Source organism: Vanessa tameamea, chromosome 11 (genome assembly GCF_037043105.1).
Source record: "Vanessa tameamea isolate UH-Manoa-2023 chromosome 11, ilVanTame1 primary haplotype, whole genome shotgun sequence".
Classification (NCBI taxonomy): domain Eukaryota; kingdom Metazoa; phylum Arthropoda; class Insecta; order Lepidoptera; family Nymphalidae; genus Vanessa; species Vanessa tameamea.
Window position 1 is genome coordinate 5,594,987 of NC_087319.1, and position 17,287 is coordinate 5,612,273.

Below are 17,287 nucleotides of genomic sequence, written 5' to 3' on the forward strand. Positions count from 1 at the left end.
CATTGAATAAATAACTTTCTTCAAAAGTAAACCTTATTTATAGTGATGTAAAGAAAAAAACATGTGCAAGGCTTGCCGTACTTAGCTATGTTTCTCGAAGCGCCTTACATAAGCGCCCATAATTTACCAAATGCGAACATAAAAAGTAGGTATTGTTTAAAGTTTTAGTTTAAACTGTACGTATAAATTGATTTTTTGTTGATGATTTTATTTGATCCTATAAAAATAATACTTATGACTCTTTGATATACAATAACATCCTTATGTAATTAAAGGTATCAATTATCTTAATGCTTTACATATTATCGAACTCAGTTTATAACAGAGTGTGAACTTCCTTTCTACCTGTCTAAGGTTACAGCTAATAAAATTCAGCACAGATAAGATATATATATATATATTTACCTTTTTTTTCCAAGTGGCTGCTCAGTGCGATTGCATTACACTTGCAGATAGATCCAGTCATTATCGCTTGTAATGAGCACCTTGTGGACAAACAAAGTATACGTCCTTAATGCGCGAGCTTAGGCGAGCCGTGACAATTATATATTTATTATACAATTTTGACATTTTACAAACTATGATCGTCAATTTTAATTCAATCTTTGCTTTAAATTGTATACGTTTGAAGTTAATTTATATGGAATCTAGGTACCAACATTATAATGCTTTATTTGACTTTAATGGGAAAAAATATTAAAATTTCTTGCATTCTATTTTATATCATATTTCGATTACTAGATAAAGATGGCTACTTAGAGAAACAAGTGATGGGTTCCTTAGTTTTCCCTTCAATGAAATATGTTGTTAATAATGATAATTAAATAGAATAAATTTTCAATCGGCGAAGATACTGAATAATATATCTACACAACGTTTGATAAATCTTTTATTTTGTCACCCTTTGACATATTATAGGTACTAATTTATAACCTCTTAAAATCGCTTAAGCTTTTATCTCGAATCGCGTATGTGTAATTGAGGCGTAAATGTGACGCAGGGGCCGGTTTTCGAGTACGGGATCAATTCCGTGGGATTTTACGGCTACGTTCCAACGACGAATATCTGCATTTATTCCCTTCTTTTTCGACAGTTGGTAGTAATCGGATACAATGATAAACGACATTCTGCCATGTCTAACGATCCTCCTTATTAAATCAGCCTTGCTTTAATCAATACGGATCGAATCGCTTTATTTGCATTAAAAAATCTTTAGAAACTCATGTGTGTGATTTTATATAATGTGATATTTTCTTTATATTAATGGATGACTTGAGGCGCACGCGATCGAGTACGGTCTATAATTCTTTTAAACCATACATTTCATGTTCAACCGAGAAATTTATACGCGTTATTGCGAAATAGTACTTAATTACTGTAATCCCTTAATGTATGGGATAAATTACGTTTAGCACGTAAGCCTTATGAGTCTAGTCTTGGACACCTGCATGTACTCGTTTGATGAAATTGGTACTTCGAGCTTAGTCGAAATAAAATTCCTTTGTCATAAAAATCTAAACTTGAATATTGAGACTTGATAGTGGTTTTTATTTGGACCGATTTGTATTGCAGCCTCAAAGATCCGACTGACACTGAAATAAACGTTGTATATTTAATTTATTTTGAAATTACTACATTAGCTTTATGTTACAACCCATAAATTTGTTTTCCTTTTAAATCGTGTTAATTATTTACATCTTAAAATAATTTACCCGTTTAAAATTGTAATAAAGAAAACACGACCACGTACAGTTGTTATTCGGCAGGAGATCTTATCAGTTAAAGTCGTCACGAAAAACGCCAAAGAGGTTCGCCCACCATAGAGCCCCTCGATATCTGGCGTTCCGTCAAAATAACCGAACGTAGCCAGCGGGGCCCCATCCATAATGTATTGGCATCGCGAATATCATACATAAAACATTAACGAGTAAGTTTTTATTTGATTGCGGCATTGGACGAAGCGTCGCGTTTTTGTTTTTCGTCAATTAAAAAATCCACCAAACATCCAGATTTCAGTGGGAAAGCTCGAGTTTCGTCAGCATCGTTATGCAATTGAACCACCTAACCGTTTTTATCTTCATTGTTTCCCCGAACGGCCAACGTTTTGATGTGAAACTGGAATTTGCCACGGACGTCGCGTGCTACAGGCGCTTCTTTCAAACATTCTAAGTTTTTTTTTCAGTCTTGATCGTTAAATCATCTCCGTCGGTTGTAAGTTCTTCTCGAATTATCAGATTTCCAGTATGATATATTCCAAAAATATTATATGTGTTGCTAAGTCTTTTGTAGTTTGAAGTTCGTATCGTAGGCTTAATACGAATCAGTGTTGCGACGGTCGCCCACGCGAACGGTCGTGTAGTTTTATGCCACAAAGTCATCACGTGCGCGCCCACATGACGCCTACTGACGCATTGCGTTGCAAAAAAAACCAAATCTCTTTACATAATTCCCATTATAACCTTGAAATTTAATGCCTCTATTAAATTACTACTCGTGGGCACCTTAGAACGTTTCCTTCAGCTCCCTTTGTTCATTGTATTCGATGGCATTTAAGGTCTTTAAATTGTCGTGCATTTGAATTTAACCACGACAAGCTTGAAACGTTTAAAGTTGCTAATGGAATCTTTCCAGAAATCACTCCTATCAAACCTTCATTAGATATGTACCTAGAAAAAAAAAATCTAGAGCGACCTACTGACGCTTTATAACGACCATAAAACTGGTCGTAATTGTGCATAATAAACGTTGCGCTGCAAGCTTAGTAATGAACCATTTGGATAATCTCAATAATTCACGTGTCGCGTGTTAGTCGTTAATTAAGCTATTTGTCAGGTGCCAAGACAATTTACATTTCTCCCGGAGTCTCGAGGATTCGCCGTAGGTTGAGAGCATGGAAACGACGTATTATTATCCTTTTAGGGAGGGCGGCATCTCTTAGAGGCGCTTGGTTCCAACCGAACCTTTTATTGGAACCACTTGTTTATTTGCACAGACGTCTGAATTGTCCAGTAAATAAGATTAGCAAAATATCAGAGTTCTATTTGCATAATGTCTAAGTTCAAAACGATTTACCGAGGAATTAAATTGGAAGATTTTCTAAATTATTATATTATTAAGCGAATAAGGTAAATGTTGTCTGCAGCGTATTTATATGATAGATTTTTATTTTCAATTTAGTAAAAAATCTGCTGGTTGCTCGTATTTGTCAATTAGAATATAACGTGGGTCAGATTTTTATAGTGTAACGATCATCCTCGAAGTATCACCGACGTAAAGTTTGGATTAATAGGATGTAAATTAACATGTAAGCAACGAGCTCTTGTACATCTTGTCAGACAGAAGTATAAAAATGTCTTGGAAGCAACACAATTCATGAGAACTCGTTCTGGTCACCGACAGGCCATCAAGTTTGTTTAGTTCGCAGGTGAAATGTATTGACAACTGGTCTTCCTTGATGCATATCGGCGTGATAGTATCGTCGTCGCGGTGCTTCAGTCGGCTCCTGTTACCCTCAGACCCGTTGCATTGTGGAGATGACAGATAAGGCCTGTTTATTTAGCACTTAAATTTATTCAGAAATGAGTGGCCATTAAGAAAAATAGTATATGTTAGATAAGTTTGAGTTCATAATAGGAGATTGTGTGTTGTCGGTTTTTCGCGTTTTCTAATATATTTTGAGTCAATATTTATTGAATTAATTAATAAATTCATTTATATTGCAGTAATGGCTATATAGCTTGTGGCGATATTTTTAGTATTAACTAAGTAAGGTCGCGTTCGTAGATAATTGAACGTTGCTAACACTTCGTAATGTTTCTCAATGAACTTCATAAATCAAGGTCAAGTTAGCGCCTACAAAATGATAGTCTGCACGGGCAACATTCGATAAATGGTAATAGGCGAGCAGGAAACTTATGGAAGTTGCTCGGCTGACACAATAAATTAAGGGCATAGCTGGACGGCCATTCATAAAGTAATCGCGCTTGTTTATGAATGAAACGGTAACTAGCCTATAAACGTGCAATTATCGGCACCATTGGTATCGATAGCAATTCGATATCATTAAATTTGCATGTGACAGTGCGTTTAATTTTATAACTATGCATTGAACACCTAGAAGGTATCGCTCTATTGAATCAAGTATTGCCTATTGTTCTATGGATTGGGCATTGTTAGTTCTCGGTCCTATTGTTGCGTTTTAGATTGGGCTATTTAATTCTTGAAACATAAAAAAGAGAAGACAATATTTTAGCCCTTGTAGCTTTTTTAATTAAGTTTCAGTTCCGATTATTTAGTTAATTATTGTAAAACTACAAAAATTTTGAAAGTACATTATGACATGTATTTTTTTTTTTGGGAATTCGTAAGTATAAATTATAATATTATTATATGTACCATTTAATTATATTTAGTGAAACCTTTCAAAAACTGCTGTTTTATCGTCTACCTTTCACAAAACATTTTATATTAAATGCGCTAAAGTTGTTATTCTTGGACGCAATCCACTTGCTACCGGAGTTACGATAATGCTCTGGTTCCAGTGGTCGGTAATTATTATTTAAGTGTCGGTTAAATTAATCTGTCCAGTCGTTACTCAGTTTCTACTAAACTACTACTAGCTGCTACCTCGGCATATCTACTACTTTTTGGTTTTTAAATTATAATTATAACAGTTTATGCTACTGTAAAATCTAGACTGCCTTATTATATTTCTTATTACCCTTTCATGGCCATTCGCCAGATCAAAATTTGGTTGAATTTCGTTGTATGCAATTTACATATAGTACCGCTATTCAAGGAAAGATTCGCCGACTGGTTCATACTGAATTATCTTTTTTTTCTGTAATCAAGTTTTCGGTCGCGTCTGATGAGCTCAAAACAAACAAGCTGAACAGGACCGAGCTATTTTAACTTTGCAGTTTGTTTAAAACACATTGGACCTTAAGATTTTATTGCAATGGGTTTTTGGATGTCCAATCCGTAAGTGTCGATCGTTTCGTGTATTAATCGTGATTAAGCATGTGGCTTCCGATCTTGTAGTGAGAGATAATGAAGCCTGACGAGTACTTTCACTTTTTGATCATTACGGGTATCTCGATTGATTTAATGGGAATCGGGGATTGGTGAACTCGTACAAGATTCCCTCCGAGATTCCTGACAATTAACGAATTGCGAGAAATCTTGGTAAGAGGAAAGAATTTAGTGCCGGGAGTTTTTCTCCAAATATAAATCATCGCTCTTGCTTTACATAGCATGATTAAATTGAGTAGTAGTATTTCTTCAACTAAACGTATTTTGGGTATCATTTAAGTAATCGAATGTGTGTCTACAGTTATAACATCATTGCATTCCGTATAGAATGACGTAAGATTAGTTGAAATGGCAAACAAAGCACGTGGTATACACTTGGGCAGGCAGAAGGCTCGTTTAGACCATTTACGATTAATCCACTCCACAACTGCTCACAAATATGGCAACCTGGCCTTTCATAACCTGTTTTTGGGGTTTCCTCGGACCCTGATGCTATATATTGTATTTATACTACAACACGTGCTTCATTAGTGTTTAAATTTGAATCCTTAACATTGAAAGCTGTTCAGTATGATCAATTGTTGATTTTATAGTTTCAATTTGATTTACATTATTCATGACATGCTTGTTATGCGACGATATAGATTAATGTATAAAAACATATTCTATACCTGGGCATCTGGCTGTCCAGTTGTGATTGACAAATATGCCAGTACAAGTGTTTTTTTTTTGTAAATATATAATATTCTTTTTCACAATACCTATCATCCCATTGGTAGCGAGGAGCAGGAAATTCATATGTGGAAGTCGAAGGACTGCTTTATTGCTCATTATTCTGTTATAGAAATCTTATAAATTATATAAATAAATAAAATAATCAGACATAAATTTTCAATTGCCTACAACAATATATTGAACGTTTAACATATAATATTAAATATTGTCTCGCTGACAAAACCTTGTTTAGTTTATCGTTTGTTAATGTTACAAAGTACCAAGTCTAAGAAAAATAAAGATTTTTGTATTTAAGCACTCAATAGACATGATCTTATTCTTACTCTCTTATACAACGCCAACCACTCCTATAATCCTATCCTCGTGTCTGCGTCTCATTATCATAGGAATTGCGGTTTGCAAAGCGACGATAATGGTTATCTCCCTGGGGCGCCAGTGAAAGTAGACATCAGTACTTTTACTGGAGTTTTGTCCAAATAAGTCAAGATGTTTGATTCGTGGCCTGTGAGCTCAAAAGTAAGGGTGCATGAAATGTTTAATTATGTGTTAGTAAGCAACTTTCCTGACAATTGTCATTCTTCCATAAGAATACAAATTGTATATGTATGCGTAACTTAAAATAAATAATAAAGATATTATTGTCGTGTATTGTGTAGTGTTGCGGTTTGAGTTCTACTATTTGTGTCATCAGCAAAGTAATTGTTGTTAATAGCATCTTGATACGAATGTGTGGCGAGCAAGTGTCGATAATTATTCACAGTTGCCTCGTAAGTTAAACCCATGTTAAACGACTTCAATTTAACGCCGTAGGCGCACTTTGCATTCATTAGTCGTCGCGTATTTGTTTTAATGCGGATTTGCTTTTGGAAATACATACACATTAGTTTTTCTACACACTTTATTTTATTTAGTACTACATTTTGAGTTATCATTTACTTTGTTATATAATTTGCTAAACTAGTCTAAAGAAGAGAAGATGTTTTAGGATCTAGATAAAAATCACCGTAATCACCGTTATAACCAAATTACACAACTTTTGCCAAGGAGTACCTACTGTCACTTTAATAAATAAATAAAATATAATTCTTCACTTTAAGTTATTCATCAATTATGTTATAAATTTGACCTCAATTTTATCGGTAGTAATGCATAGGCGTTCTCTTGATTATTTTGTTTTATCTTTGAATAAACTTTTTGAAGTGTCATTTATACGAAGTAGTTTGAGCGTTACAATAGTGTGTTTGATTATTGGAAAGAGAAATCCTCAGTCGTTGGCCGGCGCTACTTGTTTCAGAAGTTGAGTTAAACAAGTGGCTTGCAATTAAGGACTGTTTACTGGGCATTAATTTTTGGCAATAAAAGACAAGCACCCTTGAAATGTTCGGCACGCACGCGCTGTCGGATGCTCCGTGGGAAGCGCGGTCGCTTTGTACTCCATTGTAGTTGCAATTAGCAATTTTTTTCCTGCCCCATGTCACAAGTCGCACTTGTCGGAGAAATGTCGCATCTCTTAATGCGTTGTCCCAAATTGTTTTTATCATTTCTCTTTGAATCATAAGTTCCTCGGGCACTTATTTCTTCGAGCGCAAAAGTTTTTGCATCGAGAAGACAAATTATGTAATGATTATTATATTATTATAACGATTTGCGATGATCAAATTATATTTTTTAAAGGGATTCGTAAGTGATTATTCACGCATGAAAGATTTGAATGGCATTTTTCATCGCCAACGTTTTAAATTTCTTTCTCCGTTTTATTATACATATTTGGAGGACGATATGCCTTTAAAACATTTAAACTAAACTGAATCATTGTTTTTTTTTTATTAATTCAGCCTCTTAAATAATTTAATTTTACAAATGTACGTATACTGGGTTAATATGAAATAATAAATTTTAAAAAATCAACGAAGAATTGAATGCTTTCGACACTTATAAATTGACATAACTTAAAAATATATTGAACTGGCATTCAAAGTCACCACTCATTTAAATCAGGTTTAGGATATTGCACGCAACTATACAATAATAAATTCTGTCATACATTTCAATTTTAATTAAAATACTATTGCAGAGAAGAATAGAAGGTCATTTTTAAAATGAGAGTAAATTAATATATTTTGTATTCAATATATATTTTTATCATATCAGGTATTTTATTAGATCCGGTCGTATAAATACAATGAAAAATATAATAACGTCCAGGCGACATTATATTCTACTACAGTTCCACCGGTTGGTTTAAATAACTGTTAGAATACCAGTTTTAGAATACATAGCATAATTGCTACTTGTGTTATCTATATAATATATTAGATAAAATTACTTATCAAAATTAATGAATAAGGTACGAAAATATAAAAAAATATGGGCGAATTATAAACTCTTTGAAAGTTCTATTAATGATATAGTAAATGTTTCGTTCTTTCGTTAAAATTGTTATGCGTTCTCCATATTATTATCTAAATAAACTTAAACCATGAAATATACCTTAATGATTCCAATAGGTGCCTTATCTATCATTCCTTATTGTTCCGAGAGCGTTTAATATTTCAAAACATATCATCAGATGTCTTTCCAGTTCTAACTAAGATGATTATCTTGTTTATAGAGTTATTAGCCATCGCTGTCGGGTTATATATCTCATCGTAGCAAAAATGATCCGTTTTCATTGCTAACGTAATCGACTTGCAGAACGCACCTTACAAATATTGCGCACTATTATACATGCTCATCTTATATAATATATTAATACTTTTATTATTTGCAATTTGGCAAAGTTTTAGTTGGTATTTCGTGTGATAAAAGTATCTGCTTCTTACTGTATTGCTGATTTTCTATGTCATTGTTGTTTATTGTTAATCGCTAAAATAGTTAGCAGGTTTTGAAGTTGAGGTGTCGATCCGTCAGTGTCACACTATATTTTGATGTTAGATATTTTATATTAACCTCGGAACTATTGTAAAAATCTTAAGGCCCTAATCAGATTTTTCTACTTTTTTTGTGTCGTATAACATATTTGCTTAATACTTAAATATTTTTCTTGTAGATATTTTTATATTATATTTATCTTTATTAGGTTGAACTTGTTTCTTAATAATGGAACAGGATTATTATTCTATGTTCTATGAATATAATTAATCAAGGAAGATTTTATCTCGCGCTGTAACCTCACCGTGTTGCTTGTTTTGTAATCAATTTAATACGAGTTTTGACATACCCACCGTTAAGTATAGATTATGACAGTATCTTAAGGACCTACTTAAGTCGTAAGTTGATGATTAAATTTGTAAAAGCGGTCGAGTCACTCTACTCATACTGTTATAATATTTATTTGGCGAGTATTGATTGGTGTAGGGTATTTTTTTGTAGGGCGTGTCATCCAATGAATACGAATTTATCGCGGAATTAAAATATTACAGATAAAGATTTTTTGTGCAAATGGTTTGACGGTCCTATGCCAAAGATGCCAACGAACCTTTTCAAATATACATAATAAATAAATAAATATAAACAAATATATATTGGACAACATCACATACATTACTCTGATCCCAGTGTAAGTAGCTAATGCACTTGTGTTATGGAAAATCAGAAGTAACGACGGTACCACAAACACCCAGACCCAAGATAACATAGAAAACTAGTTAACTTTTTCTACATCGACTCGGCCGGGAATCGAACACGGGACCTCGGAGCGGCGTACCCATGAAAACCGGTGTACACACTTTTCGACCACGGAGGTCGTCAAATAAAGCTTATTAATTAATGTTATAATAGATACATTTCAGTAATTAAGTTTAGGTATTGTTTAATTGCTTTCCTTCTGATTGCTGTTTCTGAAGATTTGAATAATAATAATAACTGCTTATTGTAGATTATAAATTTTAATTAAATGCTATAAATTATACTCAAAAATATATAACTTAGCTTTCTGTGGGAATCAGTCTCGTTAATTGACAAGAACCGATTTCGGGGTAAGATTCTGAGCACGCGCAGGGGCAACTTGTTCCTCTGATTTCTTGCACCTGATACAACAATCACTTTTGACTTAACTGGATCACTTGTTTAAGCCTTAATTTTTTCTAAAAAATGTACAGTAGCTCGCATAATTGTTTGTGCATTTAATAATAATACTTAAAGCTTTATAGTTAGAATCGTTTTTCTGATCTCATTCCGAGATGTGTGGTTCATTGTAAGCTCGAATTGGGAAGTGGATCTGTCAGTCACCTGTTTGAGTATAATTAATTTTTTTCCTTAACGGATTAAGTTGCGTCATAGCTAGATTAGTTATAATATAGTATCTCTGTTTGTATTGCTTGAAAGTTTTGACACCTTTTTATGTTAATTTTAATGAAATACTAAATTTAATACAAAAATAAAAAATAATATGATATTTATATATTATGATTTATAAGTTAAAGTATATTTATAAAAGCTTATTTATATTTTATGCTTTATTTTTAATCGTTTTATAACGATAATCTTAAAGATTATTTTCGTCAAAAAATACAATAATAAAACTTATTTCAATTTATTGATTTAAGAAACACAATCTACTCAATTTCATCATAATACGATAAGTAAAACAAGTCCAATATTAAATGTTATAATAGCAATTTTCTTTATTTACAACCGTACGTAAACGACCGTGTAACTTAAACGGGATAAGGTAAAAATCACACCTTGTACATTTATAGTCGGCTGTTCCAAATTTTATGCGTTTAATGATTTATTGGTTAAGTATTTATTTTATTGAACATATAATGATAATGATTATAATATTATGTAATGTTATTTTATTGATCAAAATCAACATAATAAAAGCGAAATTAAATCCGCAGATTTATATTGAAATCACGTGACTGTTTTTTTTATCAAGTTAATGTACCTATTTAGTTAGCATTCGCCCTACTTTTTTTTCTCATTCTTGCTACGTCAAAACAAAGAGTGCTTACCTACTACCACTTACTACCGTAGAAGCTTATTAATGTTGACACGATATTCAGAATTTCAGCAGAAGACACTAGCGTATTCTAAAAGGTCTAGCTTATATAAAATATGTACCTCGCATTCCTCATCTTCTTGATTTATTATAAATCTAACCAATGATGCCTACTCTGTTGTTCCGAGCCTCTGAAGTAAACAACATTGGCAAAATTAATAATATCGTTATCTCTGTCTTATGTTCGGGGTTAAACGAGATAGCAAGTCTTGTCCAATGAGATTAGTATAAAGGCAAGCGAATATAGAATGAGGAGCGCTTATTTAGAATAATTAGTGCGATATTTATATTCGGGTTTTTAGCTTTATTAGTCTATTTTAATTTCATATAAATTTTACATTTCATCGAGGTAAGCTCGTGTCGATGATAATTAAATATAGGGAAGCGTAATTTTGTCCGTCAATCAAAGTTTTAAACAATTTTAGTGTCTACTTATTTTTCGTGTAACGTAATGATTTTTAAGTACTGTATTAATTTTCCCGTTACTGTATTGATAATGACTTAATATTGTATGATAATACATTAACGTCACTTATTGATTTTTAAATAAGATATAAAAATTTTAACTTTCTTCGGATGACAGGGAAATTGCATTGGAAACGTTTATTACAAAAAAGGAGAAGGATTTAATAATAATATATACTTTTTAACAAATATCATCGATTATATCAATTATTGCTTTTTTATTGTAAATATATAATAAATAAATGTTGGAATAGGTTAAAATTACGATATTCAAAAAACCCTTGAAAATAATCCAAATTTATTTTTAAGTTGAAATATAGAATTAAAGTTATATAAAAACAAATACTAGAAATATTTGCTGTTCTGTTTTTTTTTAAATCTTTATATACCGACTTATACAATTAGTTTATTACACTAATTAGTCACGAAATTTCAGAAACTATAAAACCTACAAACTTGAAATTTGGCAGTTAGGTTCCTTATAGATTATGGATTTTACGAAACTTCACCCCTATGGGGATAAAACGGGGGTAGGAAGTTTGTATTTTGTAAATTACGCGCGGGTAAAGTTTAGCTAGTATAGTAATAAAGTAAAATACCATACAATAATGAACGCTCCACCCGTAACCAGTATTGTTTTCCTTCCCACTGTTCGAAACGATATCGGAAACCGAGATTAAGTTAAAATGAAAAACTATTTTAGTTTTATTAAAAAAATACTTTAGCATCTTATAGTATTTTAAAACATGGAGTGCTAGCCTGGGTTTGAATGCACAATCATCTGTTAATATTTGCGTGATTTAGCCTGTAGGAATGAATACAATTTTATATATATAGTCATCTTGAAGGAATGGCAAATATTTTTGGGTCACTCAAATTAGTAGTTGCTGCACCAATAGGAATTAAAGGAATCGACGTTTTTTATTTTTTAATATTAGTACAAAGAATTATAAATGACTTAAAACTATTTGGAATTGTGAAACAATGCATAATAATAATAAAAAAATTATAGAATGTCAATAAGTCCGTCCACCGATGTTAAGTGTAATATAAAATGTCAGTGGACATACTTCTTGATGAGTTTGGTGGATCGCCGAGTAAAGGAATCTCGTAACAGTTGAAGAGCTTCAGTAATTGGATGTCATTTCAAGCATTCAATCAAGAGAAATGTCATATAACGGTTGAATATATATCTTGCAATTTTTATGTTCCTTGCGTGTAAAAATTTCTCCTCGAGGTCTCGTTAATCATATTAAAAGCTAAGCTCATTAAAGTTGCGTTTGTAATTGTCAATTCTGTATCGAATTACAAACAATGAGTAATATGCTCTCTTATTGCTATATAAATAAGGTTCATTTTTTTAATGATTTATCACCAATATCATGGATACGAGTAGTCACTAATTACTGTCTTATCATCAATCATTTCATTGATCGGTTACATGGCAAGTGCGGACTAGTGGTGACCTTGATAAAGGAAATGTAATCTTAAGTTTTAACACTTTCGGTTCAATATTGATTGTTGGGAAATTCAATTACGCTCCAATAATGACACGCGGGCCACTCCTTGCGATGATACTTTTTCATACAGCCAGTTTCACACTATCTATAATACGCATGTCACATTTAATAATTTATATTTTATATCTAAACATTTAAGTGACAATAGGTACCTACATTTATAGCCTTTAAACATTTTTAATAATATATAAATATTTTATTAATTGTATATGAAATATAGCGAAAGTGTTTGTCGTGTAACTATATGTTTAGTACACAATTTAAATAATGTATTAATATTACGATGAAATTCTTAATATCCTCTATCCTCTCATTACTATTAGTACAAATCATGACCTCTATGAATGGTGGCAAGAATGCTAGCAGCATTCTCTGTTAAACCGCAATTTCGAATCTCAGTAGGTATCCAGTCCAATAATCCAGTCTTCCTGTTCAACGAAGGCAATGGGACTTAAATCTTTTTAATTAAACTCGAACGTTCTAATGTTCTTACTTTAAACGACATCTACATAATAATTTATAAGATGTGTTTATTTTTTTATGTTATTATATTATATACCAAGCAATTATTCAGGAAAACCAGCGGTGCATCATATAAATATAATATTACAAAAGTATAGGGATAATAAATAATTATTTGAATGAATAATTTTAGTTATAATTATGAAAACCGTGGATTGGTGAATATATTCGTGGTATTTATAAAATTAAGTTTCTGCAACCAATTTAGAGTTTTGATTGATTGTCTTTTAACATTTTTTTTGTATAATATATTTGTTATACATATGTTAGGATGCTAATATTTTTTTTGTGGAACTTTCGATAGTTGTAAGGGTTACTGTATATCTATATAAAAAGATGCATTTTATGTAATATAATATACATAAAAATAGCTATTCTCACGTTTTTGATCGCTTAAAATGCTCAGTTCCGGTTCAATAATATGTTTTGTGTCTGAATGGGACCCCGATATCTGTTTTACAATAATTATTGTTCAAATTATACTTCGTGTATATGTTTAGATGGTTAAATCTGACATGAGAAAAGAGAAAATTAAACTATTATTTAAAAATATACAATTTTAAAGCGCTTTATACTTCGGTTATTTCTGATCAGAGGTATTAGCCAAGTGGCAATTGGATAAATCTTTTAATGCGGGACAACAAACTGATAATATTGTATTATTTTATTTTATATTAGCCGTGCTTATAATTTCAACTGCTTTACCTTAATTGCATATATTTAATATTATTCAACATTAGTGTTAATTTTTAATGTTATTATATAAATAGTGATACTGATAGTCAGGATGAGATGACCGTGATTACGTCTGCCTTACCGACTTGCGCAGGTCTTTATAGCGTCCAAGAGTGTGCGCTAACAAAACTAAATCTATTTCTCATAATCCTATGGGACGGCAAATGTGATACGACCGAAAAGAGTTCCGACTCAGGATTAACAGCTTTATCGATTTTTCTCGAGGCGCAGGAATGTAAACACTTGCAACTTTTAAATTCTGAGCTACTTCTATGAATATTCTGAGAAATAATCCAATATATATTTTACTTTTTCTTCACTCGGCCCGGGGACCAAACTCAGGACGTCATGACCTGTACCCATATAAGGTAGCTATTAGACCAAAAAACTATGGAACAATGAATGTAACACACAATATATATTTAAACTGGTTTGTACTTGAAAGTTTGCTTTTATCTTGAAGTCAATTTAAGCGCCAACTTCTAAAACTACCGCAATTTCTACAATCATTAACCTTCAGACCAATTCGTGCTTATCTCAAACGTTCAAAGTTGAAATCACTGTCTATGTAAATTGTTTCAAATGGTGTAGGTGGCGCTTGTGGGTGTGATAATTCCTGGGGCAAATACAAATTGTGGCGTGAGAGTTGCTCCCGAAAATGTTTGTTTACTTACGAGGCTAGCGTGGGATAGGTGAAAGGTGAAAATTATTCGTAGATACATTCGAATAATTACGTTCTAATAAAACGTCAAACGCATGACTTAACAAAAATATAGTTATGATGTCGTACGAGAAGTTGAAGATTACATGATCGCGTTTGTGTAGCCATCAACGAGATTTAAATTAAAAAGTTTATATTTTTAACACGATCGCTAGACTTATAATTATAATTCGTAACTTAAAATGTTAGACTAAAAAGTGACCTACTAGAACTAGATGTTGCGATAATGATCCTGAATTTAAATCAACACCAATGTGTCATTCTAAATGTTAACCAGTTTAAGGAATGCAAATATATATATATATATATATATATATATCAACTGGAACCTGTTATTTCGACAAATGTTCGTAAAACTATAAATTCATATGAATAGAATCCGTGTTGTAAACTAACTCATTTTTTTTCTTTTCCAGGCCTACGAGCTCTCAACCCTAACGGGAACACAGGTGATGCTTCTAGTCGCGTCCGAAACCGGCCACGTGTACACATTCGCAACACGAAAGCTTCAGCCAATGATCACGTCAGATTCAGGAAAGAGATTGATACAGACGTGTCTCAACTCACCGGACCCGCCGACTACCAGCGAGCAGAGAATGGCGGCCACAGGCTTCGAGGAAACGGAGCTCACGTATAACGTTGTAGACGACGATATGAAGGTGAGACAATTGGCGTACGCTGGCTCGCAGTATCCTATAGAACACCACCCGGGTCTCGCCCCATCGCCGTTGCAGCAGTACCATCAACATCCTCCGTGTCCGTCACCCCTACCCCTAAGCTCCTTAGGACAACCTTACTCACACGCACACCTTTCTCACCCCCACATGTCTCACCATCCACAACGGTAGTTCAGATGGCACTAGAGTAAAGCCCGTTCTATTTATTGGTATCGATAGCTTCGGGTAGTCACGTTCTAGATAAGTTTGTAAAATAATATAAAGAGTAATATTGAAACCTTCGTACGGTTGTTTCTTTTATTATATTTGTAAATAGCTCTTTTAATTTTAACACCTTGGTTTTCGAGGATTTGAGTTGTATGAAAACGGGTTTATGTAATTTAAAGATTGGCTTTCGAGGAATTTTTCGTAATGATAACCGAGTGTTGCATATAATTGTTTGCAAATCGAAAATGACAGGTAAATTCGGTTTGAAAACGAATGATTAACTGCCAAAAATTTCACACTACTTGTTCATTAAATTAATAATTATAGTTTTCAACGCTTCAGTTTTTACAAACCGATTATATCGAGTAACTTGTTTTTTTATGGTTGTCGATGTTATAATAATTTACCTATGATGTTTAATAAATCATTCGTCTGAGAATCTATCAATGGAATCGATGTCTATCATCGAAGTGGTGTCGAAAGCGATCATTTCGGTAGCGAGTAATCATATTTTAAATCGCTTTGTAATTAACGTCCGTAACCGGTTGTAGGTTTCCGACCGACAGAATTGGAAGCCGTTTCGTTTGTAACTATTGATTCGTTATTATGAATGAATCGGCCTTTCATTCTACATGGAACATAGTAATCGAGCCGATACAAGCGTGCCTCTATAATGGATGTAGGTATGAATAAAATGGTATAAAACTGTGACGTTTTTAATCATTTGTCTTTCAAAGTAAATATTTGCTTGCTCGAACTACGGTTTCATTTGTAATAGAAATAATGTTTATCTGGCATAACACACGATATTATTAGTATCATTATTTGTTTATCTCATATAACGCAACAGGAGAAAAATAACCTCTCTAGTAGCAGGTGTTAAAACTAGTAATAGTTTCAAAGGCGCTTCGTCGCCCCAGGCTCCTCGTTTGTATGTATGTTGAGGCGGATTATAGAATTCAATTGAAAATTACTTTCGGTAAGTCATTCAACCCTAAATGACTTGTCAATGTCAATTTAACTTTTTTTTCTAAATAACCTGCTAGCTGAATTAATTACTATTTATAAATGTCTTAAGTAATAACACCATGTTGATCATTTATAATTAAGTTTTAATATAAATATATCCCATATTTCGTTATTTTTCTTTTCAATTTATTATTGCGCAATATTCGAACTGCATCGGTAATTGTACACCCAGTTCTTCATGTGTATCTAGTAGCGTCTCGCTCCTCCGCATCGATTGAGTAAAACGATTAATCGTATATTTTCATTTGCATACCATTTTTAATTTTGAAGTCATCCGGCGCCCACTGCCTCTCCTGCGACCTCGAATATTACTTGTCAGCTTTGATATGTTGAAATCGATTACGTCGATTTTTTTCGTTTCGACTCGTGATGATAAAAATCTTTTACTCCGTTTGGTCCTCTTGACGAATGAAAACAACATGTCCGTGGTAACATGAATGCTTATTGTTCACTTGTCGACGATAAATCTAACCGATTGAAATATTCACGCGGTAATTATGATTACAAGAGATAAGTACCTCCCGTGATGTTCCTTTGAGATTATTCGTTCAAATAATTGTTATAAAAAATTTAACTGAATATTAAAGTCGAATGTAGGTTGGTTGTTTCTGAACTTTTTTATTTCTATTTCGTGTGGACG

The 17,287-nt window shown here is 32.7% G+C and overlaps 2 protein-coding genes across 3 annotated transcripts in view; one reads left to right on the forward strand and one right to left on the reverse strand.

Annotated features, from left to right (window-relative positions):
- Positions 1–17,287, reverse strand: part of LOC113400854 (cytochrome c oxidase assembly factor 5) — a 390,179-nt gene that overhangs the window by 97,256 nt on the left and 275,636 nt on the right. The window lies entirely within an intron of this gene.
- Positions 1–17,287, forward strand: part of LOC113400839 (serum response factor homolog) — a 224,792-nt gene that overhangs the window by 6,458 nt on the left and 201,047 nt on the right. For both annotated transcript variants that reach the window (XM_064216255.1, XM_026640509.2), the window contains exon 2: positions 15,151–15,393. In XM_064216255.1, coding sequence (XP_064072325.1) covers positions 15,151–15,393 — 243 coding nt within the window. The remainder of the gene's footprint in view (positions 1–15,150; positions 15,394–17,287) is intronic.